The sequence below is a fragment of the Pygoscelis adeliae genome, unplaced genomic scaffold (genome assembly GCF_000699105.1).
Source record: "Pygoscelis adeliae isolate BGI_AS28 unplaced genomic scaffold, ASM69910v1 Scaffold6, whole genome shotgun sequence".
Lineage (NCBI taxonomy): Eukaryota > Metazoa > Chordata > Aves > Sphenisciformes > Spheniscidae > Pygoscelis > Pygoscelis adeliae.
The window spans coordinates 2,302,947-2,330,680 of NW_008825075.1; the positions used below are offsets into that span (position 1 = coordinate 2,302,947).

General features: G+C 35.3%; 1 protein-coding gene across 1 annotated transcript in view; it reads right to left on the reverse strand.

Annotated features, from left to right (window-relative positions):
• CDH9 (cadherin 9, type 2 (T1-cadherin)) overlaps positions 1 to 27,734 on the reverse strand; it is a 73,271-nt gene that overhangs the window by 21,009 nt on the left and 24,528 nt on the right. The window contains exons 2-4 of the mRNA XM_009326679.1: positions 23,857 to 24,151; positions 2,913 to 3,032; positions 527 to 694 (exon numbers count right to left, since the gene is read on the reverse strand). Of these exons, the coding sequence (XP_009324954.1) occupies positions 527 to 694; positions 2,913 to 3,032; positions 23,857 to 24,151 (583 nt within the window). The remainder of the gene's footprint in view (positions 1 to 526; positions 695 to 2,912; positions 3,033 to 23,856; positions 24,152 to 27,734) is intronic.

Sequence of the window (27,734 nt, forward strand, 5' to 3'; positions counted from 1 at the left end):
TTTAAAAAACTTAATTGTATCAAACTGGTCTAGATTATCAAAATCATTCAACATCAAGAGCTGAACATAGATTACAAGTACCAAAACCAAATGCTTAGGCTTCCAGCAGAGCATACCACCTGACCAACTCTGCCTATGCAAGGTGGTGCATTAGAAAATTTGCTGACCTATTTGCTTGCCCAAACATGTGGAACTACAAGTGTCTCCAAAAACGGAACCCTTGATTTTGTACTTAAATTCCTCTAAAGGCTTTCAAGTCCCTGCAGTTAGCCTAGGTTATTGTTACAGCTCACATTCCTGTAAGCAGAGTAAGAATGGGAAGTAAGAAATATTTTGCTATTAAAAAAATGGAGACAGAGATTCCCATTTGCCTTAATAATGCTGCAACATAAACAGACACAGCAGTGGCCCGGTATTTATTAAAAAAAAAAAAAAAGGAGAAAAAAAGATCTCAGATGGTGATGGTGAAACAGCTGATTTTAGAGATGTTCTTTGGCAAAGAACAGAACTATTAGATGCTCCATACTCTGGGGGAAGCGAGGCGGATTGTCATTGACATCAGTCAGCGTGATGTTCACGATGGTGGTCCCTGATAGTCCTCCCATCTGGCCTCCCATGTCTTTGGCCTGGATGACCACTTGATACTGTTCCCTGTTTTCTCTGCTCATGTCTGGTAAAGCAGTCTTGATTATGCCTTGGAGAAGAGAGAAAAAGGAGAGACAGAGAGGTGAAGGAAAAGAAGCACCACCCACTGTAATCTCAGGGTTTTAAAATGCATTCACATAAGATATACTGTGCAGATGTTAATCCATAGTAATCAAAACAAGGTATATTGCAATAAGACTTTCAATCTATAGCTGATATAATATGAGTTTAAGAAAAAAGAGAAATAAATGTAACAGAGACATTATTCATTGTTTGTGATGTGCTGTCAATTTAATTATTTTTTCAATGACAAAAATATAAATATATTTTTTGAATTAATGATATTTTTCAGCTACTATCCCCAGTTATTATTTTAACACATTCTGTAATCTCCAGTCCTGGTGACTTTTTGATATTATAGCACAAGGCTGAACTCTAATATGCCCTGGATTCATTCTTTTGGACTGTAATAAATCATAGATTTTAATGCCCAGTGATAGCCACTGTAAGTCAGCTAACAGTATAGCTAATAAAAGAATTGGACAAGACTGTAAATTTAGTGCTGGAAAATCTTTTTTGGGTGTCCGATCTCAAGAATTTCATAAATGTAATTTAAATGTCTCAGACTCTTGTACAGCACACAAAAAGAGTAGGGACCTGAGGTGGGAAAACCAAAAATACCATATCCTGAACAGAGAAGTGACCTCAATCCTCCTGGGATCCAGAGCCCAAAAGACCTTTTCATTAAAGTGGAGACACACATGTTTTCTTTTAGAAAACCAAGCAGAACTTTTTTCTTTGTATGTAGAAGGGTGGTGGCTTTGCAAGGTTGAAGTGATCAGAGTTTTCTCTTGTGAAGTGGGAGAATTTAAATACAGCGTCCTTTTTTTGCTTGGAGGGTTCACACTCCTGCCTTTCCTTTCTCAGAAGGCTCTCATTACAAGCTCAGCTTGATATGGAAGCTGTCCTATTATGCAAAAAAAAAAAGTAACCCTGGAAAACTCCTACTCCTAGAGAGTGAAACAAAGAAAAAAACTTCTGTAATCTAGTGGTTATGGCATTTACATCTGATCCAGGATTACCAGGTTCTGATTACCGTACCTAGGCTTGTTAATATATGTAACATTAAAAAGCAAATTGAAAAAGTAAAAGATAATCCCAGAACCAAAGATGAGAGCCCAGGTCTCCCCCAAACCATCTGCCTGCCTAACCACCTGCTGCCATCAGTTAATGACCGTGTGGTACTGGTCCTGTTTCCTGGCTCATGCCTGGTAAAGATTTTTTGAGTAGGGGATTAGAGAAAAGAGAAAAAGGAGAGAGATAGGAAAAGGTGGGAAAAAAACCAAACACTTTAATCCTAGGCAAAATCGTTATGCTCCCTTTTAAAACTGTAGCCATATCACTCATTGTCCTTTTGATATAATGCCCTTGCTGTATTTAAAAAAGAAATTTTTTCAAAAGGAAATCAACCATCATCTGAGCATGCTCACTGGATTAGGAACTTCAGGGATTCTGGGCACAATTGCACTTAAGTCTGGATTCTCAAAACAGAACAATTTTGATAACATGCAGGAACAAGCTAATGCAATGCCTGCTAAGTCTTACGTGCATTAGGATTAGGTATCTGGAGAGGGGGGAGGGTGTTGTTTGTTTCTTTTTTGAACCTTAATTTTGGATTATAGATATCCAAAGTTCACACAAGTTTCTTTTCTTTGTTTCTGCCTCTTATCTGATTTCCTGCTTAACAGTGAAAAGGGCTTCCGTTCATGTTTTACAATTTAAAAACATTAATGCTTCTTGCTTCAATTCTAATAGCTGTTGGAGTTACAAACTTTTAGAAATAATTAATTTACCTTTGGGGATTTTTTTTTTTTTTTACCTTATAGTGTGAAATTGTCCAGCTCCTTTTTTCTTTCTTAAAGACAAATACATGAAATTCCCAGAAATTGGTGTAAAATAAGCTTTAATACTTTCATGATTCTTTGGACTCTTTACAATATTCTACACCCTTTCTGAACTTTTGACTTTTACAGTTAACGCTCGTCTTCCAGAAGTCTTATTCATACCAAGTAAAGCAGTTCTTCTTCTGCAATAATATTTTTTTAACAAAAAAAGACATACTTTTATTGTGATTCCAATTTCCATTTAGAAAAAGTGTATCAGCTTTGTGTCAAGCTGTTCCAATATTTAAATGCAAGTGGAAAGTGTCTTGATCCCTGCATCTTGTCTCTGTCATTGCAAAAAGTAAGACTGAACGAATTGCTAACCTGTTTCTGGATCCACTGAGAAATATGGCTGTCCCTGGAGGATGCTGTACACCACTTTGGCACTGTTTCCGTAGTTGGCATCATCAGCATCTGTGGCTGTCACTTGAATAACAGATGTACCTAAATGGGTACCAAACAAGGAATCAGCAGATTTTAAGAAGACACCTACTTCTTGTAAACCACACACTGTGGTTTCAGTACTGAATTCAGTAAAAAATCAAACAGCATCCAGTAGACAAATCCAATGTTATCCTACCCAAGCAAACAGCAAAATAAAGTATCATCTTCCTCGTGACTAAAACTAAAATCATTATCAATTAAGTTTCATGCTTCACTTAAACATGAGTAAACACATAGGGATTGACATATGTCTTTGAAACCCAACACAGCATTAGGCTTTTTTGGTGATCAAACAGGTTTGAAGATTGTGATCTGGTAATAACATGAACTCAGTTGAAACTGTTCACTGAAAAGGTAGGTAGCTGCTGTGTGAAAAGTACCATTATGATTCTTAAGTTTGACTTAATCAGTAAATTAACCTAAAGTAAATTTCCCCATACTCATTTTCTGCTTAGATGACAACCTCCAAATATCTGAAGTTAGACTGAATAAAAATTTTTGTCTCATCCTAACTAATTTTTAAGATGTTTTTTAAAATTAGCTTGGTTTTGTAATAAGAAGTTCTGGGGGTTTTTTTATCCCTTGATCAAAATTATCCACCTATTTGGCAAATAATTGCCATTAAACAATAACTACATTTTTTCATCATTCACTTATTTTGCATGAAAATGGCTTACCCATTTCCTGTGATCACAATGAGGAGAATATAGGCTATATGGGATTAAGAGCACTGTGAGCCAATACATTTGGTGTAGTTTATGGATTAGAATAAAATGAAAGCTTCTGTAAAACCTTTCTTATAAGACATAAAAGGACAAAACTGTTCTTCACAAGCTTTTTTTTCTAAGCAATTTTCAAGGTATCAGGATACATTTTGCTAACACAATCTAGAGCTGACAAATGTCTGGATAAATGCAGGCAGTCCAATAGCTAGAAGTGTAAAGGTCTTTAACTCCTTGACAAGGGCAGAAGTCTGACTGAGAAAAAGCTCTTTACCCTATTTTTGGCTGGGTATTTTTTATGTATCTCACTTTCCTTAGAAGAAAAAGGTCTAGTGAGCACTGTCCACTTAAGTGATATCATTTCCTATTCTTTTTTTTCTTCACCCTCAGCCTCTCTAGATTGAAGTTCACCTGGATAACTTGCAGTCAAGTATCTGTCTTGACTATACATTTAGAAGATGCTTGTTTACCTATGACTGATGTAATTGAAGTGAATCATCTCTACTGTCGCTCTTCAGGGTATATGAAGGATTGGGAAAAGTAGAAATCAAGCATAATCAAAACAGATTTATGAGAGAACATGTTATTATTAGGTCCTGTTAGATGCATCTGTTTTCACACAGTACATAATACCGCTTTACATTTAGTAGTTTTACCTACAGAATAGTAACAATTCCCACTATTTCAGGTTATCTGAACAGCATGACTAGCGGGGAGGAATACTTCTTTCTCTGCAACAAACCAGCAGAACAAAGTTGTAAAAATGTTTGGTAACAATTCATCAAATTCTGAAGATGATTTTTGCCATCAGCAATCTAGATTACTTTTTGCCTGGTTAAACAGTTAAAGGTCATCTGTGTGCCAAGCCAAGCTGTAAAATAATCCTGAAGAAGTGAATTTTTAAGGACAATTGTATCACTAACAGTGTCCAGCAGATCTCCTCATCTGTACAAAAAATAAAGACAGTTTTCTGAGAAATGTAAAATTCCATGAGTACTACCTGCTTTCAAAAAAGCAAATAAATTAAATCCCATGCCTCCTCAAGACTAACAGAGAAAGGAGAGTCAATATTAGTTGCTAGCCTATAAAAAATGTAAAAGTCATCAGTAGAATCATATGCTTATACAGTGTGCCACTGTAGCATCTAGAAGTTAAGAACCAGGGGAAATGTATATGTCCATCCCACCCTCCCCCCAAAAAAACCCAAAATATCTTCATCAGGAAAACTTATTGCTGTGGCCTCCTGATTTAGGCACTGTCTTGGGACTGACACAGAAGTTTGAGTATGGTCATAACAACTGAATGCACATTAATTTTCTTTTCCTAGCATACTGTTTTGATGAAAAAAGAATGCTGAAGCGTGTTTTGAGAATGGTTTTTATTTGTTTGTTTGTTTTTTAAGAAAGGAATTTCAGGGCTCAGAGAAGTCTGGGAAATTTCTGTCTTTGTCTCATTGGAATGTACATCTTTGTTTTGTGAGGCTCCAGTGCCATATAATTATGCTTGCTGAGGACAGTACAGAAGCTGTAACCCTACAGAAACTTTGGAGGTCACTATCAGGTAATTCAAGTAGATCTTATACAAAATGAGATCTCATTCTAGTTTGCAAAATATTGATTATTTCTTTTATTTGTCAAATTTCGTAAAGTGGTGAAAAGGTAGTGTTATATCAGCTGCTGCTTTGTAGTGAACTAATAGTATAATTGTGAAAAACAATTAACAAATGTATATCCTCAGAAAATTTATTGTCAGCGTGCAGTTCACTGTCTTCTCTACCAACAGTCTGCTGTGTCATAAAGGAGGATCTTCACAGCCGATAGGCAGTGCTTGTGCAGCTTTTTTTTAATGAGGAAAGAAACTTCTCTTAGCTTTTGGGGTCAGAAATTAAACCAGGAAAGGCAGCGAAATAAAGGAACTCAGCACTAATTCCAAAGTAATTGGTAATGAGGCAAAAACAGTTTGGATCTTTTTAATTAAAGACAACTATGCCCTATCCTCACCCCCACCTGAATGTACCCACAGAATGTAGATGTATTTATATAGTTACAAGCAGCCTTTTGCCCACATTTGTCAGCAGAAGTCAGCATGATTTAAAATACAAATCAGGCTGCTAGGTTAGAAATTAGAAGCTTTCTGAGATAATTCCACATCTGCCAACATGAGCAGCAATGAAGAAGTGAAGTAGAGCCTGGGAAGAATTGGGGTTGGGGAGAAGGTGTTTTAGTTTTTGTCTTTGTTTCTCACCATCCAACTCTATTTTTAATGGGCAATAAATTAAATTAATTTTCCCAAGTCGAGTCTGTTTTGCCCCTGATGGTAATTGGTAAGTGATCTCCCTGTCTTTATGTCAACCCATGCGCTTTTCCATCTTATTTTCTCCCCCTGTACTGTTGAGGAGGAAGAGTGAGAGAGCAGCTGGGTAGGCCTCTGGCAGCCAGCCAAGATCAAACACACCACATGAGCAAACTGGTGTGAAAGATGACAGAAAAAATGTGAGAATGACTACAGTAGCAGTCTAAGGAGTAATAACATCGTTCTTCTGCAAAACAAAGTGAACTTCAACCCAATCCTATTCAGCAAGCCTATCCCATCTCAGGATGGGAACTAAATCTCAGAGTTCTCAAGAGGTATGTCTTATTTTCTTTTCCTTTCTTTTTTCTTTTTCTTTTTTCTTTTTTCTTTATTTGTTTTTTTTTTTTTGTTTTGAGGAATTTTCAATACTTCTTTCACCAGGTTGGAGACTGTTTTGTTGGCTTTGTCTCTCAAAGATTCTCTCTATGTCTGTGTACAATGAGCAAGGAATAGCAGTTTGCTGAATGTGTTAAATTTGCCAAGCTTTATAAGTGCTATAGCATCAGCTTTTTTTTTTTTTTCCTTTTCTTCTTTGCTTAGATGTACATTTGAGGCTGGAAGCTTAAGCACTTTGACAACACATCTGTGATGGACGGGATCCTAATGTAAGGGTGGAAAAATGCAGAAAGATAATTGTGAAGATAATCTGAGAGAAGACAAATCTAGACTAAATCTGTGTAAGTAGTGTCTTTGTGTGTGTGTGATTGTGTGTGCATATGTATACATGTATGTGTATGCAAGAATGTAGAGTCCAAAAAGGAAAACTGAATTAGAGAGGGCATCATTCCATATCTAGGACAGTATAACTCACTGTCAGAACCGAGACCCACTGACACAGATTTCCAGAACTCATGAAGAGTGAGACATAAATTTGAAAAAGCATTTGAAATGAGAATGCTTTTCTGAATTATGTTTAAAATGCTTTCTACTTTTGTGCTAGTCAGTCTTTGAAAGTGTCCCTCTGGTGTAATCAGGTGTCCTAGCACGGTACCAGAGTGCATTGCACAGCTGAAGTAAATAGCCTGCAGAGGATTGCTGTAGTGCAAAAGAGGTCTTCCACTAGATGAGATAGGCACGTATTTTGCTACCTTTTCATCTAAAGACATAGTCTTCAGCATGCAACTTTTGTTCCTACATGGCTTCTTTGGTTGACATGAATTAAAACAGCTTCTGCCAGTCAGAAGAATATATCTGTGTCTATTTGAAAATGCTATTTTTACTGATAACTTTTTCTGTAACTTTCATTTTGAACAGTAATCTCCAGCTTGGGTGAAGAAAATGAGCAGATTATGTTGTTAGCATAGTATGTTTCAAGATTCCACCATGAACACTGGCTCAAAAAATGACAGATAGTAATTTCAATATCATTCAGAACCATGACATTTCTTTTCCAAAGGGAATTCTGTAACTTCAAAATGCATTTTGAGTTTGGTTCTGACATTTTTTATAAAAGTAAGATTTCAGATCAATTCAAACTTTTGATTTAAAGAAAAAATAAGATGTTTGGTTTAGGCTTTGGCCTTCTAATATAAAGATTTCAAAAAGTCATTTGGAAATTAAAAAAAAAAATAATTGAAAATGCTGAAACATAATGTTTTTTACATTATCATACAGCTTCCTTTCTGTTTTTTCTCAAGTCAACTTCTGTCAAAATTGGTAATTATTGAAAATTTCTGAGTTTTACAGAGAACTTGTGTGTGTGTATCTAGCTCTGTTTAAGAGAGAGCTCCACTCAAAGCAGAAAGGCTGTTTCATTTTCAGAAATAGAAGACCATCTGGGGTAAGTGGAGAGGCAGGAAGGACTTTGTCTTCCTAAAGGAGAAGCTCTTGTGCTTGCTTCCTGTTTTCAAGCACAATGGCAATCTGCTGTTCATCAAGTTTATTCACAGAGGGAAGATTTTAGAAGTGGATTACTTTTACAAGCTTAAAAGATTTGGGAGAGCTCTGGAAAACCTCTGGAGGCAAAATCAGGAATTTTGTTTGGCTAAAAGCCTAAAGATAAGTGGACAGATAGTTTGCTCAGACAACATGTCTCCAAGGACTATTTTCATGCAGACATACTATGGAGATACCCCTGCTGAAGACATGAGTGAAATTTTAAGTGAGCTACAGAAATACTGAGAGGTATTAAACCACTTTTGTTTTTGAGAGCAGGTCGTTCTCTCTGGATAGGACTCTGCTTAAGCAATGAACTGCAGAAATTATGAACTAGGAGCAGTCATATGGCACTACGCAAGCCTAAAAAGTTTAGGAATGTGTAGAATTCACCACTGAGGATCTCATTACCACATCAGTTGGACTACATCACTTCAGACTGCTCTCTGTACAAAGGGCAGGGCTAAATAAGGTTGAGATGTAACTCTTATGTTTTGACTGGAAGACAGCTCTACCTAGAAAGCTGAAGGAATAGGGAACTGCAAAGTGAACTTTGCTCTTTTGTACATGACCACAATTTAACAGAGATTTCACTACACTGCTTTTTCTTTGATGCAGAAAAGGCCAGAAGGTTGGTAGTAGGAAAGATGTGTAAGAGCAAAGGAAAAGAAAGAGTAAAAGCAGAAAAGGAGCAAGTGTCAACAGGTAAACAAATAAATGATCCAAGCTAGAAGAGGAATAAATGGGCATGACCACGAAAAACAAATAAAGCCAACTTAGAACAAATAAGGAACCTGAAGAACCAAACTCAAAGGAGCAATAACATGACACTGGAAAATTAAGAAGGAACTTAAAATGTAGTTCAGCCATATGTATTGAGCAGAAATGTATAAAAAAGAGAGGAGGCAAAAAGGTGGCATAAACCAAGAGATGCAATACTTCATAAATTACATTTTACCAAGTTGATGATTTTTAATAGTCTGCTGTATAGGTATGAGATGAAACTTAACCTCACTTGAAAACATTCTGTCTCTTATTTTTGTGTATATAGTCTCACATAATGGTTGATCAAGAAGCCAGTTGACATGCTAGCTCCTGTAGATAGGTACTGTACCTTTGTTTTGGCTGCCCACTGATCTCCATCCAGGAATCACAAACTTTGCACCACTGTGGTGTACATAAACAGTCACTGTAATCCCTGCTAATGTGACTAAAAGTAATTTATAAGAGATGCAAGAAAAGCAAGCTATGCTGCGTGGTATAGCCTTACTTCTTCCCTCAGAACTACTTTTTCCTCTCCATTTCACTCCATACCTGTAAAAACAGATGGACCTTACCACCAATTTTGGAAATACGAGATGCTATTTTTATGCAGCTTTACTCCAGAAACAGTCCCTTGTGTTTTATAAATATAATGGGGAAATAATTTTTATCATTTCTTGTGTGTGTTGTGTTTTGATATTTGGGGTTTTGTTCAATGTTTCCTTTTCTATGACAAAATGAAGTTACACTTTAGATTGTGTTATCAGAACTTGCATTAAAGAAGTACGTGCTAATGATTGTCTCACCACATAGAAAGATGCAATGTGACTAAACTGCTCTCTCTTTAATCTGCCTGAAATGCTGTGTGGGGTAGAAGCTTTTGCCAGTGAATACAATACATACACCGTTGTAACATAATGTCTGAAATTGAACTGGAAAAGAATGGCTAAAGCTGAACAAAGCCTCTAGCCCTTGCCCTCCCGCTGTTCAATACCTTGAAACAGTAACTTTAGTTTTCCTTTGGCAGTAATTGTCACTGTGAAGTGCATCAGATGCCCTGCATGAGAATTTGAAAAGCATTATGGATGCAGTAACAAGTGGGAAACAGTAAAAAGAATGAGAAGTAGTTTGAAGTATTGGTGGGTGAACAACTCTGTGTATGTTTATTCTTTTGGGAAGCTTCTTTTTCCCCTTCTCATCTTAAAGAAAGTCACTTCTGAAACATCAATACTGGTGCCATCAAATGGCAGTGATAAAATAGAGAAAAGAGTAGTCAGACTCTTTCAAGTGTTAATGTTGACTAGCTTTTACATTGCATTTGCTAGTGACTGAGGTACAGTATAAAGTGATCTGCCATCCATAATAAATGAACTGCAGCTTAGAAATCTTTTTCATTTTGTTCAACATGCTGTACATACTTACAATTAGAAAACACACTTCTTTTACACAGAGCAAGTATCTGCACTCTATGTTCAAAAAGAAATTAAAACCAAAAAAGAAAAGAATTAATCACAAAATTATCCTCAAAATTTCTATTCAAAATAATGATGAAACTCACCGGAAGTATGTTTCTGGGTCTGGAACTGCTATGCGTATGGTAAGGTTGTTCCAACTAGAATTGGTAATGAAACCAATATGTTGAAGGAGCAACAAGTAATGACATAATATGGCAGTTAATTACCTTGGTTACTCTTTCTCTGACCACAGTGCTGTTACAGAGCATGTGGAAATAGGCCAGGTTTATGGACTGACAGCTGCCATCCATGGCAGGTCAGTCACAGGAACTCCACCACTTAAGAATCCTTGAAGGCTTACTTCCTTTTTAAAGATGAGAGCTGGCAATCTTGGTCCTTTGCCCTATCTTAATTTCTGGAATACTTCAAAAGAGAGAAACAGCTTTCAGCTGTTTTTATGATAAACTTAGGAAGAGCTTGTCCCCATTGATCCTACTAGAAGAACTAGTAGTTCGTAAAGGCTGCAATGTGGTTATCTATTGATTAAAAATCTCAATTCCTAGCCAACAGTTCCAACCAAGGTTTTAGTTCTATTTATAATTTTTAATTTATAAAATAATGAAGTTATCATAGGAATGTTATTTCTTCACTGCTCTCAGGGCCCTTTGTTCATGTAGCACACCTTTAACAACTTTGCTGCTTTGCCCTTTTCTTTTCTCAAAAAATGTTACCTGGGGTCCTCCATACAATCTCTAAAGGTTTCACTTAAGAGCAAAAAATCAAGATTTTTAGACAAAAATTTCAATAATTGTCACTTTTTAGGACTAAACTTTGAGTTTCTGATGTACATGCCTGTACAATTCTGTATTTTACAAAGCAACACAGACAGGTTTATGAATTTTTTTTGGAAGGAACAAGTTAGTTTTCTGTACCTATTTTTCATGTGCTCTCTTTTTTTGAGCTCGGCTTTTGTATCTCTTTATTAGATTTTGAAGAGTCTCTTTACTATGGATTTCTATCTATGACTGGGAACTAGAACCTCACTCTCATTTGCATCTTCAGAATTCTTCTGTAATACAAGTAAATAGAAATCTTTACAGAGTTTCTACCTTTTGCCAGTTCTGCAAACAGGTGCAATTTGAAACCATATGTGAATCTGTGTTATGACCATGAGAATGTAATACATTATTATTAAGACAACAGGCTGACCTCATATTTATTTTATCTGGGGGCATTTGTATCATCTGTGGGAACTGCTGTTTGGGTGGTGATAAAGTCTATCTCTTTAAACATTAATACAGCTGTGGAAAATAGTAATTTTATATGAAAATGCAGTAAATGAAGATATTATCGGTAAACTCAAATTTACATTAATTTATAATAGACAATTCATGAAAGCCTCTTGCTTCTGTCATGTTTAGGTACTGTGGATGTTGTCTGTGGAAATTACAATAAAGACCTGTAATTTGGAAGAGAAATGGAGTCTAAAGCAGAGAAAATGAAACAAATTCCAGGGTTACCTTAGTCATGGGCTTTTTAAAAATTACATTAGTTGAAGTACTATTTTTAGACAAAAGCAAAACACTTCTAGAGCTTGCATGGGTATATATAAGTAAATAGAGATGTAAGTATATACATATGTGTGTGCATGTGTGTATGTAGGTGTAGACAAACCCCCTAGAATATTAAGTAGGGTCACTCTAGGGACTTCTCTGTTATTATTTCTAGACATTTCATTTATCTTCAAAAGTGTTCAAATGTCTTGAGTATAATCTGTCAAATGATTCACATGCAGAAGTGTTCTCTTAAAGACTGTTGAGTTTTCACTATGTTTGAAAATTGATCACAAGTGCATTAGCTATTGATTGCAAGATTATGGTCACAGTAAATGGTGCACATCATAAGGACAATCTCATTTGGACAAATCTCATAGATTTGATAATTTCTGATTGAAAAAGATTAAAGGTATTGATTACAAATTGCTTATTTGAGAAATAATATTAGAAATGCCTGAGATAATTTCCAAAGGTTTCGACACTGGAGTGTCTAAGTTTCAGTGAAAATTAGTTGGACATATGCCAAGGTATCTTTTAAAATCTTATTCATTAAATCAATAAGTGTTAGTCTTTTGGACCATGAAATATAAGACTTTTTTTTCCTGTCCTCTCTCTTAACCACCTCAGTGTGCTAAAGAGGTGGTTATTATTTAGGTGTTTTTTTCACAACTGTCACATATTTTGACTTTATGAGGAAATAAACCTTTTGATTTTTTGTTTACGTCTCCAATATACAGTGTACATAGCCTTATTTATCACAGGTTATTTATCATTTGCCTTGGAGCAGAGTGAAGTAACTGTTATTGAGTTGGCTTTCTGACAGGTAGCTTTGATGAGAATTCATGGTTTATTGGCAGCAACTCTGTTAAATACAGGATATTCACATATGTGTACATACTTCAGTGGACAGCAAGTCAGATTGTTTTGTTTTGTTTTGTTTTTAAATTACCAATTAAGTGTGAGCAATATGTGTTTTAAATATGAAGATATGAACAACTTTCATAAGGAATAAAATTGATAATTGCACAGATCTTAATCATGCTTGATCTTAATTTCATAGTGTCACGTATCTATGAGGTTGTAGGAAAAAGCTATTCTGGAAAGTATTTTGAGGCATCTGGTTAGATAGCAGATAATAAAGTAAATGTGAGCATCAGGATTGCTGTCATTGTGAAAACTTGCAGATGTGCATTTTGCTAGATATTAAGAAAAATACAGTGATTGCCTTGAGAAATGCTGTAAGCTATCTTGTTCCATGTACTTAGTAAAAGATGAGTATCAGTGGGAATAATATAGAGTAGTTTTCAAATAAGCAGGAGTTAGACAAGGCAGTCCAGGATAAGCCTTTTCTTACCTTCATTTTCTTGACTCTGTGAAGGCTGTGTATGACACAGAAAATTTTTGAAATGACCTTATGATTAGCAAGAAAAGGAAAAATGGTGACATATAATAGATTTCAAGGTGAATTGTTATTTGAACAAAGAAAAACACATAACCAGTAACTGCCATTTCTATAATTCATCTTTTATGTTGCTAGAAACTTATCAATTCTCATAACTATTTTCATTATTTAATTGAAAGAAATATCATATTTTATTTCTGTAGTATATATAAACATACATATCTATTATATATACATATGTACACATATATATGTGTGTATGGGCACAGTTTAAGTGAGAAATTTACTTATTTAATAATACTGTATCTATTATGGGCAGACATTCATAGTCCTTCTACCTCAGTAGAGAGCCATTTGATGGTCTCTGTTAGGGAGAATAGTGGACTTCTTTTGGGGGAGTAATGTTCCTTTCCTGAGCTTGCTACTCTTAGGCTGGTGGTACGCTGTAGCTAAAACATTTGTAAGAGAAGTGGTCCTAATAATTCAGGTTCACATGAGATAAAGCTTTCATTTCTCAGGAGCTCTACTAAAACTGAGGGTTAGGGGTGGAGGGGGATATCTCATGAAAGGAGGTATATGGGATAAATAAAGATCTAGGAGGCTGGACCTTTGTTTTGTGACAGACTGATCTGTTTGATGAGACTGTTACCTCTTTGGAAGACTGAAAATTATGTCAAAGCATCTTTATGTACATTCTACTGTGTGTGACAGTTACTTTAATTTATATTATATTAGAAAAAAAAAGTTCTGTTTTATCTTATACCCAGATGTGATCCATTGTATCTTATTTACACATTTTGGAAATACTTAAAAGTTATAGAGAAATCTGGTGAAAAAAAACCACAAACCACCCTGCTTTTGTGTTTTACTTTCTAAATAAATGCATGCATGTGTTAGCATGATTTTAAAAAATAAACCTGCATTTTACACTCAGCTGCATAACGTTAGGAACTAAAATGTATATTCAGGCATTCAGAAAGCTGCCTTTGCTTTTAAAAACAACTGAAAATCTTCTGTGTTCAGATTAGACTAAGTAAGCATCCCAGATGTGCTTTGATTTAACAGAATAAAAAAATGAAATAATACTTCTCAATAAAATTTGTAAATTTTTTTTTATGGCTACATATAACCAATTCCTAAACAGATTTAACTTATACCTAGTTAATTACCATTCCTGACTTAGATCTGTGTGTCCAGTCTTCCCAGCCTACTTCAGATCCAACATTTGAGAAATTCCATTCTCAAAAAAACATTTAAATGAAGAAAAGGATTTTTTTCAGACACCTAAAACTACACAAGTAACTTAACTACATAGTGTCAGGAAAGAACCCTGTGCATTAGCATGATATAAACAGAGATATTAACGTTAACACTTGAAGAGCAAGATCTGCGCTTAGACAACAGATTACCTCCTCGCCACCATTAGCTTGCTTATTTTAATGTCTGTCATGTTTTAGTTTTAATAAAGGATATAACACATGTATGCATCTCCTTGACATGTTCCTTCTGATAAAGATGCAGGTGTTCCTAATATTAGTAATGTTAATTAGTCCCAGCTATTCCAGTCCTTAGTACCAGCAGTTCAATTGCCGCAGACTCCAATATGGTCACATAAATGTGAGAAGGGGCTCAGCACACCTGTTATACTGTAGCCTGTCTCAAAAGAAGCAAAATTATTTGGTGACTCATAGCTGCAAGAGCTCATAAGGGAATAAATTAGGTGCCTGTAAACTGGTGTCATGCATAGGAACTCAGTATTTACTGTGGCTCTGAAAAGAGGTTGCACATGGCTGTGAATTGTAACATGTTTATATCAAAGGATGTATAAAGGGTGTATGTTCATATCAAGAGGTATACATACTGGCTGAAGCAACATGTCTGTTCCTTAATATTTTCAGAATGTCAATGAGATTTTTACTTTTTAGATGTAAAGCCATGAAAGATGAAAGGACCTTGGTTTAACATCCTATCTGAAGGACAGCATCTCTAACAATGCAGAACGTATCCCATTGTACTGCACTGCAGTGTGAGCAAAAGTGCTGATATAAAGAATTCAGGCCCATTATGCTTTTGTTCAGAGATTATAATGTTATAGCTGAAAATCTACTGAAATAAAAGGAAGGAAAATGGATACATCAAACATTTTTAGTGTAAGTATGATACAGGCATTTTTAATGCTAATTTCAAGCTCTAATCTAGACAGGTCCAGACCTCTGGGTTTTTTTGTTTTGTTTTGTTTTTTTCAATGTACACAGATAACAGGAAATAATAAATTTGTTGTAATAAAGTAGCCAGGCAAACAGTATTGCACTGAGTCATTTCAGAGACATGTAAAGGGGAGCCACATTTAACACAGCCCAGGCCTAAAAATGTCACTTGGCAAGAAGACTGTTACTCCAAGGGCACTGTAATGTCTGTTGCTGCAGTAGCTGAACACATTTCCACACATGGAATAGAGCTGTTCTAGTCTTCCACTAATTGATGGAAAATTGAGACATACAGAGATTAAATGAGTTTGTGGTCATCTTAAAACTACATACCCAAAGTTTAGGCCAACCAGTTTATAAAGCCTAAAGCCCCATATAGTGCTTTAAAAGTCTTCCATCCCGCTTACTAATTGCTGCATTTGAACTGCTGTCATCTTATTTCTTCCTACGGGAAATAGTTTAGACCAGCATGTCATGAAGGGTCAGCAGATGGAGGTTTATGGGAGCTCAGAGGAGGTGACAATCTTCTAACAATGAGTTGACAGTGGCTCAGTTCCCATGGGCCAGAAATATGGAAATTATTTATACCTTCCTGTGTTTACAGCAAGTGCTAGCTACCTTTACTTGCTGACAGAAATTCTACAAAACCCTGATTTCTTCCAGCACCAAGAGCGAGTAACCTAAGTTACTCACAGAGGGTGAATAGATGGTTCTGGTTTTCCCATTGTGCTGCCTCAGACTTGTGGTATCTTAATAAGAAACCAAACTTCCCCCCCTAAAAAAAAGACGAGAAAGGAAGTGAGGAGTCCTGTTTAGAAGGTATGAGGATTTTGTAGCTGAAGAAAAATGAGTATGTCAAGTGACTTTTTAGCTGAGGTTAGCCACTGCTGGATGAAACTGTCTCTCCTGCTTTTACCTGCTATGCTTTGCATGCTCCTGTCACTTCCCTAGCACCAGCTCTGGCATCTAACCTCATGTGATCTGACCCAGGGAACAAAAGTAGCAGAAATTCTATATTCTGAACAATCTATTTTTCTGATAATTTAGCTCCTTAAACTTTCTTCTTTTGGGTTTAGAGGGACAGTGGGTAAGGCATAAGACAGCACAACTAGGAAGAGAGAGACGAGAAGAAGAGAGAGCCACTCCTTTTGGCTGTAGCTCGAGATCTGCCTATCTGTAATGTTAAAATGTTCTGTAAATCTTAAATTTATGAATGATTTGAATTCTTCAGAACCAGAAGCACTGGTTTGAATCTTGTTAAGGCTCAATGTTTAGTTTTAATTTCATACGTTATGTTTGGATGTTGAACAGAGCTGTACAATGATAATCATTCCAAAATGTTATTGTTAAAAATTAGTTACATCGCTTGTTTGGATCCTGAAAAGAAACTTGCTTTTCATTTGGATCAGAGTGTATATGTTTGTTTGTTTCTTGAGATCACATAATTATTTGGGAGAGTTGTAAACTCATAGATTTTCCTCTGAGGATGGTTTCATTCTGTTTCTTGAAGAGCCAAAACATCTACATTATATATGATTTTGTTTCTCTAACTAAACATAGGAGAAACCTCAGGAAAAAAAATAGTAGTGGTACATGGACATTTAAATTTTACAGATATTATATACATTTACCATGAAATAAAATCCATGCAGGGAGATCCTAACGCTTACATACATTCAGCTTGAAGTCAGTGGAGCTGTACAAATTCAAAATAACCTGTTTATAGTATCAGAGCTCTAGCAAGTAAGTTCCTTGCAGAGTAGACCTACTTTTTGCTAGGAAAATGCTATCCATATTATATACATAACTATACAAATGATAGAATAATTTAAGGAAAAAAAAAATCATGATCTAAATAAGATTCCTTTGGCATTCCAGTGTTTTTCTTTTTTTAACTGGGCATACAAAGTCTTAAAGCACCCCCTCATACTCTTCTGAAAATGTTCTGTCTAAAGACAAAAACAAAATATTTATAAAGTATTCTATATACTTTCCTAATAAAATTTGCAAGCCTATTGTAAATAAAAATGCTATGCATGTATCTAACAATACATGTCCAAAACTAACAAAACCCAAAAATTTCCTAAATTCCTTGGAAAACTAAATTTATATTTTTAACTGTTTAACAAAAAGAGGTTTTTGCCTTTTTCACCTTGATGGTTTATTTTGAGAAAGTATTATGAGGCATCAAAATCTTATTTTATATTTTCATCTTTATTTTGTTGAAAGGGATTTTTTTTTCATTATAAAGACTTGTATAAAAAATAATAAAGCGGATAAATGAAAAAAGGATAAAAATAGTGCATTTAAAAAAGAGAACCCTATGCAGATTCTGAGAGTTATAGAGGTTTTGAAATTTTTTAGTTATAGTAACAAATGCAAACAGAAATATAGGAAGTATTCTAGCTACACGATTTCTGCTATCATGCTTAGTTTGACTAAAAGGAATTCTAATACTATATTTTAACTGCAGAATGTAAAATATGAACTCATGGATAAAATATTTATTTGAAATATATCTTTCTCTTAAAGCTAACTTAATAATTCATTTTAAAATAGAGTATATGTTAACAATTAGCATTCTGAAATTTTTCCAAGTAGCTTTCATAAGCTTTCATAAGACTTCAAAGTCAAGACAGTCATTCATAGCTTTTTTTTATAAGCATCTGAAACCAGCGAAAATATGCAGAGAAGAAAATACAAGTATTTCCTGGTGAAATATGAAAGATGAGAGCTGCCTCCATTTAGTCATTTACACGCATCTTTAGATTAATGTTTACTGACATAAGCAAATTCAAAAATAGAAAATGTGATGGTTACTGTATTTGTGGTTTGGTGTTTGTTTTTTTTTTTACTGTAATACCTACTTGTTTTTGTTCTTCCTATACAAAATAACAAACTGTTCTTGAGAAGTAAGTTTTATGTCTGTGTGATGCTGAAAACATGATGTAACTAAAACTAAATATCAGAATGCAGTCTTACTTAAATCCAGTATAGTTGTGATGCTTATAGATTCCCAAGAGATACTATAGAAATAGTGAGCAACGATAATGGAACTTCTAACACAATCATTGTGTAATTGATGTTTCAGTTTATACTACACCACTCACAGACAATAGCATGGTAATAAAAATGGTAGTATTAATGCATATTGCCCTGTGTGTTTTACTGCAATTTCATCTCTCTCTTTCTCTCTTTCTCCTTGTGTGTATATATTTTATTTATATCTTTTATTTAGAGTAGCTGTTAAATATAAGGCATGTTTAGGCATGCTGTAATCCTGTATGCCTGAGTTGAAAATGGCCATATCTATATTTCATATATAATGTCCTTCTATCAAACTTCACTGTTCAGCTAAAGAAAAACTCTTTCATTCTGACTGTATTTGCAATAAAAGTAATTTAATGGAAAAATTATAAATTTTAAATTTAGCCATTTAAAATATGACCCTCTATACTTATACATTATACAAATCTTATCATGTAGAATTCTGAACCAGGAGGTGCCTTTGGTCAGATCCATAAAATCTAGAAAGCAGCAGTTAAGTATGAAGAAATAAGTGCTAAATTAAATTAGGCATTATCCCTTCTCTTAATAAGATAAATTCAAAGATTAAACATATGTTGTGAAATACTCATCAGCTGCATGCTGAAGATGTTTAATGAGAAAAAATGGCAAGCCTTACTCATTAAAATTAGCAAGGCAGGTACAGGAGGATGTAATAATATTGACCCAGGAGCCAAAAGGGATTGAACTTCACAGGACACCTCATTGCTAACTTCCCTTTTTAAAAATTTCTTAATAACTTTATTTATATCCTGAGAAAAGTGGTTTTCACAATGAGGTGTAGGGTTAGTTTTGATTTTATTTTATTTTGGTTTTTTAGCAATCATCTTTCACTTGGAAAAATACTTGGATCGTAGCTTCTACTCGTGTAAGCCTTGGAGATAAAATAAGTAGATTTTAAGTATAATCAGGGCTGTACTTTTCCTTCTACATGAAGAGGGAATGAAAAGATTATTCTCAAGATGCATAATATGTATTTAGCTTCTCTGAAGTTTCCTCTTACAGTATTTCTAAAATATAGCCAAATCAGAATAGGTCATGCTTCAAATCCACCTGCTCTTCATTATGACCAAGATTAGATCTCACAACTTTGGCATTCCATCAGTTTAAAATGTTGAACATCTTTTGTTCCTTTACTTTCTATATTATGTTTTGATTAACCTTTATGGGTCTGTCTAGCATCTTTTTCTCATTTTTTTAACTATTTTTTATTGAATCAATTTACCTACTCTGACATAAATCTCAGGATTCTTCCAGTCAGCTCTAGCACTCTTTAAAAATACAGCTACAGCCATTATTATCCTCCACTTCTTCAGTATAGTAGCTGATTTTAATGAGAAATTCCATGTTATTGAGTTTTAGAATCTCTTAAACTGACTTTCTTATTTAGTTTTTTAAGTTAATATCACTGTGAGCATTTAGTGTGATCATTTCCATAAAAGCTATCTGAAATGACACTGCAGTCAGCTCACTTCAGTGGTTTTGATTGCTTCCAGTACTAACTTTGCTACACAGCATTTTAGGTATACCCATAATGCTGTTGGAGATATGACTGGATCCCATTTAGGCATAGCAAAGCTAATTTATGTATAGCTTGATGGCTGCAGTGTAAATATTACAACATGGCATTAGCACAAACTAGTGCACAAATAAGCATTCATATTTCCCCCTGGGCTTGGATAGGTTGTGCTGAAAATCCATGTCATGCTTTCACTGTTCTTGCTATCAAACTAGTTAAATGTGAGTGAGGTTTGCCTATTGGTACTGAAAATCACACATTCTGTCAGAGGTGTTGGCTTATTATTTTCCCTTGTGTGCTCTAGATCTAGTTATTCCAAGAAACAGTCAGTAACACACTGAGAAATATGTAGTATGATATGTCATTTGAATAACAGATACACACACAACTGAAAACATTGCTAGTGGTGATTTCTCTTCAATTTCTCAGTCTTAGTGACATTTTCCTAAGATTTCATAAATATCTGCTGTCATATTTGTTGAACTTGGCAAACATAATAAATATAATTGTTAAGAAAAAAAATATATTTTAAGGCACAAAATTGGGAGGAAGTGAAGGATGTGAAGAAACTGAGATTTTTCCATGAATTTTTGACCTGCTCATCTTGAGTATATCTATTTCTTAAAACGTGTATAGTGTAATTGTATAGTTCTTTCCAGTCAGAAAAGTTATTTGGTTAGGTATGCAAGAATCTGTGTATATATCGTTATAACAAATAACCTTCATCATCTTAAGTATTTATGCAGGTAATGCAGGACTACACTGACTTTTTCATTTGATGTAGTCTTAGTAAAGATGATCAACCCTATTCCAGGGATTCTTGTTTTTATTTTATTATTCTTATTTTCTTCCATTGTTATAGAGGAACAAATACAATTAAGGAGCACTTCATTTTTATTCTGAAGTCCTCTGGTCTTCTGGAATGCACTTTTGTGATTTCAGTCTTTTTTCATTCTTTCTTTTCATTTTCATTTTCAGTATATTTTCTGTCCTTTTCTTTCAGATGCACTTACTTTCACAGCATCAATAACCTTAATATGCATTGCTCACTCAATAATTCCTCAGTTTATTCTTCCTTCATGACTTATTTTACGTGACCCTCCAGCCTCAAATTCCATTTTAAATTCTACAGTCCAGAACCAACTAAAACGTTTAGCCCTACTTCCTTACCAAATTTAGCTTTTGGACTTCTATTTGATCTAATCTGCAAACAGCAATATATACCAAAACCTCTGAAGAGATTAAGTCCTGAGGTGTAATGAACTCATTATGAACTTGCATAACTGACAATTCTGTAAATTTGTGATGTTCTACAATAAACACTATGTTCAGGAAAAAACTCTTTGGACTGCAAATCCATACAAAATAAAAGGTAGTAGCTGTTCATTGAATCATACCTATTGAATGACGAATAATTACAACTGCTTAAATGCCATTTTCATAATGCATTGGAGATTTTTTAATGGATATCTTAGCCACTGTGGAAAGTATGAACCAGGAACTACTTACACAACCCTTTGACACACTGTGTCAGTTTTGAGTTTAATTTTTGTCACTCTCTTTTTCCTTCTTTTCCCTGCATTTTGTTGTATGTGCTGCCTAGTGCATATTTGCTGGCTTACATTCATATAGCTTTCTTTTGTCCAGCTATTTCAAGAACTACACTATCTTCATTCTGTATTTTATGTGTTCTCTTGTGTGCTTTATGGGAACGTTTACAAGAGTACCACTTGCTCACCTGTAAATTGCATTCCACTTATGGCAAGAATCTCACCTTTTCACTCCCAAGTCATTTTCTCCAGTTATGGCATCTGCTTCCTTATCTGGAGGAGGACAAAGGGACTCCAAGAAGGAATATATTTGTGTATTCCTTATTTACCTATATGTACCTCCTGACTGTTGAATTAGCATTCTTATGACTGACTTCACAAATATAGAATTTCTGCTTCTTGAATGGACTGATCTGTATTTGGGTTCTTATTCTCTGCTACTTTAAGAAATTACAAAACTACTTTTACTCATCAAAATTCAAATGCTAAAAACTGTGATTCCAGTGTAGTTTTTATATCCCCAAATGTAAATGTCAACTAAACAGAGCAAAGAGTAACTTGGATCCCTTTTTTGCCTTCATATTGGAAGCTAAGGGGCTTTTTTTTTACTGTTTAAATGCTTTTCCTCTAATTCTTCCTTCACAGTAAAACTCACCTTTACTTGGGTCTTTTATGGACACTTTCTCAGCTTAAAGTACATAATGGTACTTATACTAACATCATCCTCATCAAATACAGACATTGGATATACTTAAAATTTCAAAGGCAGTGCCAAAGCACTGGATCTTATTCTGTTCTCTTTTATTCATGCTTCTCCATTGACATTAATGTAGTTGGATTAAGTGATAAGGTTAAACATGGACATCATGCTTTTTTCCCTATCTATTCCTATAGAGTTCCTTCCTTACAAACATATTTCAAATTAAATATGACAGGTGCACTGCCAACAATTTTCCTTCACAGATTATCAGCAAAGAAATTCTGAATGGAAAGGTTTTCTCTATTTTCCATGTATCTTTAAAAGAACCGTTCTTGGACTCATCACATTATACATAGTAATGTAGTTACTCCTTTCTCATGATTATAAAAGAGAGTTATAAAATAGAGTCCTGTTCCATTATACTTCTGCTACTGCTCTCAGAGATAATTATTAGCTTCTGGAAATTATTTTGCAAAGATACATATTAGTCACAAATGTTGATTGGTATTTTATTGTCTCTTTTAGCAATGCCATCATCCAGGGCTGATTTTGCAAACCATTACAGTAATTCATGATAAGTAAATAACTCTTGAGAATTTACCTGTCATTTGTTTCCCATAGCCTATGTATTTTATACTTACTAATCTTATCAGAGAGACTGTCTCTACTGTAAAAGAGTGGAGCACTTAGGTAATCATGATAACTTCTTATGAATGTGTGTTGGTGAAGATTATCTATCACTTTATATGATTTGAACAAAACTCAGAGAATTATTTTCCTTTGACGCTATATTTCTCACCCGTCTTATAGAATCATAGAATCATAGAATAGTTTGGGTTGGAAGGGACCTCTAAAGGTCATCTAGTCCAACCCCCCTGCCATGGGCAGGGACATCTTCAACTAGATCAGGTTGCTCAGACCCCGTCCAACCTGTCTTCTACTGCCGCTCCACATTTTTACCTTTCAGTGAGGCTGTTGTGAATAGCTGTAAGTTTTTATCCATGAAGAAATCTTTTTTTTAAAAAAAAATGTTATTTCTTTGGGGAAGGTGTTCATATGTTCATATGTATCTTAAAAAAAACCAAGCAAACAAATCCATATTAAAAAAACCCACCAACAACAACTACTAATATTGATACCAAAGAGAAAAAATAATTTAAAACCCCCAAACAAACAAAAAAACTGAAAACAATTTTTAAAGTATTTGTAGGAACATATTTGGCATCATTTTGATATATTAATTGATTTACATGCTTACGTGCTCAAAGCTGTTTGCATCTAAAGGTATAGAAAAGTTTGGTAAATCAGACTTTACAAAAACAAAGGGGGTACATTTTATGCAAGTGATATTCTCAGCTGTGGCAAAACTATGTAGCAACTGATAAGACGACCATATATGCCATATTCCTTGATGGTTCCGGTGGGCTTAAACGAGTAAAGGGTAGCTTATAGTGTGGAAAAAGGATTAAAAAGTGGATGAAGGTGAAACAAATAAATAAAAGCAGGAACCAATTATTTATGATACATTACCGGTAACAGAAATTGTTCCATGGATATACACAGAAGCTAGTATTAAGTGCCTCAAATAATAAATTACTTACAAGTTCCAAATCAACTCAAACGCGTTTGTATTTTACATAAGGATAAGTTTTTACCTACCAACTCCAGACATCTCCGGAATACTGGCGGTGTACACGTCCTTGGTGAATTTTGGTTCATTGTCATTGATATCATGGATTTTAATGATAAATTCAGACTCTGGCTCCACTTGTCTTCCAGTTTTTCTGTCTATAGCCTTGGCACGTAGCACATACAGGGACTTTTCTTCTCTGTCCAATTTCTTTGCAGCATGAATATCTCCTGTATTTTCATCTATAATGAACAGACTGCCAGCCCCATCTCCTGTTAATATGTATTTTAAATTTCCATCTCCTTTATCTTGGTCAGTGTGTAGCTTCAGGGAGGTAGAAAAGAAGAATTCTATAAATATATGTATTGTTATTACAGACCAAATAATTCAGCATATATGAATAAGTCTGTACAATCTTGACTGTAATTGGGGTCAGCAGTGGTTATCTTGTTTCACTATTGGAAAAATTGCAAGTTTGAGACTCAGTCATACACAGAAAATAGCTCTAAACAAACTCAAAAGACCATAGGGGGATGTAGAAGATATTTGACTAGTATTTAAAATGACCAACTTAAAAAAAAAATATATTTCTTTGAATAGTCTGTCCAGAAACTACCAGAAGTTTCCTTTTTGAAGATGACAGGGGGTGTAAAACTCCCAAGTTTCTGTTTGCAAAATAACACTTGTCTTCCCATTTATTGATTGCTGATAAGGCAACCAGTTACCTTGTAACAACATAGAAGAAGTGGGTTTTAAGGATAACAGTTTCTGAACTTCCCAAAATCAGCTATAAATGTTCTGATTTAAGCAACTTCTGTTTCTAGTTGTGTTCTTTTTTTTTTTTTTTTTTTTTTTTTTTCTTTGAGAACATCTTACCTAAGTTAATTACTTCCTTCCTTCTAGTCCCCTCCACGTAGGAGAAATAATTTTCAAGAACACTAGGAGGTAAATTTTCAAAGCATTGAGTGGGGTTTAACAGTCCCTTTCCTACTACACCTCTTCATAAGAGTTCAAAACTGTATCCCTGTGAACTTACAGGCACTGATTAATTTGCCATATGGTACCATTATGAAAAAGTGCCTAAAACCAAAGCCAAAACAAGCCCTTAAAGCTGAACCAGGCACTAGGAATTCTCACGTAATACTCTTTTTTGGAAGTCTATTCCTGTAATTTCATTTACAGGGACACACAGTTCCTTTTTATGAGCATCTGCAGTATATTTTCCTCAAATATATGCTTACAGTCACAACTGGCCACAGATCGGTGACCTGAGTTGTCCTGGTTTCAACAGGGATAGAGTTAATTTCCTTCCTAGTAGCTGGTACAGTGCTGTGTTTTGGATTTAGGATGAGAACAAAGTTGATAACACACCGATGTTTTAGTTGTTGCTAGGTAGTGCTTACACTGGCCAAGGACTTTCTAGTTTTCCATGCTCTACCGACTGAGAAGGCTGGAGGTGCACAAGAAGCTAGGAGGGGGCACAGCCAAACTGGCCAAAGGGACATTCCATACCGTGTGATGTCATGCTCAGTACTTAAACTGGGGGAAACTGGCCGGGGGGGCTGCTGCTCGGGGACTGGCTGGGCATCAGTCGGCGGGTGGTGAGCAATTGTACTGTGCATCACTTGCTTTGTGTATTATTATTATCATCATCATATTATTATTATCATTTTATTTCAATTATTAAACTGTTTTTATCTCAACCCATGAGTTTTTCTCACTTGTGCTTTTCCAATTCTCTCCCCCATCCCACCGGGTGGGGGGGAGTGAGCGAGCGGCTGCGTGGGCTTAGTTGCTGACTGAGGTTAAAACACGACATGAGTGTTTTTCAAATGTGGACAGAAATAATCTTATTCCAGCATTTTTTTGATTTCTCTGTGTACAAATATGTAGTATATCATCCACCTGAGAAAATATTGTTCAGTGTCAGTAAAGGTATTACTCTAGATAGTCACTAGAGCCAGGTAAGATATTTTATGCCAGTTCTTTACTTGTTTCCTTGTTCCTGTATTCCTGCCAGTGTTTATCTCCATGTTTCGTAGCTGAGCCATTGCATCTTTTTATTATTCCACATGTATGAAGGGTGATTGTGGTGGATTTTGTTAAATTTCTTCACTTTGATTTTTTTCCTCGTTTAACACTGTAGGCTAACACTAGTCACCAAATGTGATCTGATTATTGTTATGGTCTTCTAGAGGTAAGACTGGATGAGATGACTATCCAAAGAGTTTTAGCACTTAATATGTTCAGTGTATATCTGTAATAAATATCTGTGAAAATTCTTAAGGATTGCATACAATGGGTTGAAAAAGTTATATACAACATGCACACAGCACTCAAAAAAAAAGTCCCTGTCAACTTGTCAACTCTACAGGTAATACAGAAAAAATAGACTTAAATATTGTATGGGTATCTTGACGCAGAATGTGGAGCACTATGTAATCAATATACAAAGTTAATTAAAAATATTTGATTCTTATTTTCATATTTGATTCTTATTTTCAGGAAAAAAAGAGTAGACATTTGTATGTCAAGTACAAAATATAGCATATTTCTTTTTGTCAGATGATTTTGTCTTGTGCACACAGGCCAATTTCCTGTCCCTAAGAAACAGTGCACATTCATTCTTGTTGAGGTATTCTGCACCTTGTGGCATAAATATAGCTTTCTCCTTTTTTCTTGAGGTAAGAGCCTTTTAAAAATTTGCCAAATAAGAATCAGATCTCAGGACTGATGACTAGTACCTGAACCTAGTTTTCTCATGAACACAGGCCAGCTTCTTTTTGAGTCTTTAAAATGCCCAAGTGCTTCTTATGATGCCTTGTGTCGTTCTGTATCCCCTTAACATCCTCAGCCAGCCAGCCGGGGGAGCGGCCAGAGCAAGAGCCGTGTCTGGGAGCTTGGTGAGGGATCAATCCCATGTGTCAGGAGAAGGGAAATACCTTAACATAAGGCATTAGGGAGACTGGAGCTTCCATAAAGCTAACATCCTTTCTCCACACTGAATATAAGGAAGTACTTCTAAATTCCCACACAATAAGTCATCACTGACTAACCAGTAATTTGTTAAACTGTTTATAGTACTAACATTAGTCATGTAAGTGCCCAGATTAGTGTCCTGGTTTCGGCTGGGATAGAGTTAATTTTCTTCCTAGTAGCTGGTACAGTGCTGTGTTTTGGATTTAGGATAATAATGTTGATAACACACTGATATTTTAGTTGTTGCTAAGTAGTGCTTACACTAGTCAAGGACTTTTCAACTTCCCATACCCTGCCAGCGAGAAGCTGGGAGGGGGCACAGCCAGGACAGCTGACCTAAACTGGCCAAAGGGATATTCCATTCCATGTGACGTCATGCTCAGTATATAAACTGGGGGGAGTTGGCCGGGGGGGGCGGCGACGGCTGCTCAGGGACTGGCTGGGCATCGGTCAGCAGATGGTGAGCAATTGCATTGTGCATCACTTATTTTGTATATTCTTTTATCATTATTACTATTATCATTATTATCATTATTATTTTCCCTTCTTTTTCTGTCCTATTAAACTGTCTTTATCTCAACCCACAAATTTTACTTGGGTTTTTTTTTTCCGATTCTCTCTCTTATCTCACTGGGGCAGGGCAGAGTGAATGAATGTCTGTGTAGTGTTTAGCTGCCTGCCAGGTTAAACCACAATTAGACATGTAAGTACTCAAAAGTTGAGTAGCTGCACATTCTGTCCTGTATTTATAAAGTTACTTTTTGTATTTTTGAAATAATTTCCATCAGTCTCCCTGGGGCTTTTGTTTTTTTCCTGAACATGTATATCATAGAATCATAGAATCATTAAGGTTGGAAGAGACCTCTAAGATCATCGAGTCCAACTGTCAACCCAACACCACCATGCCCACTAAACCATGTCCCTAAGC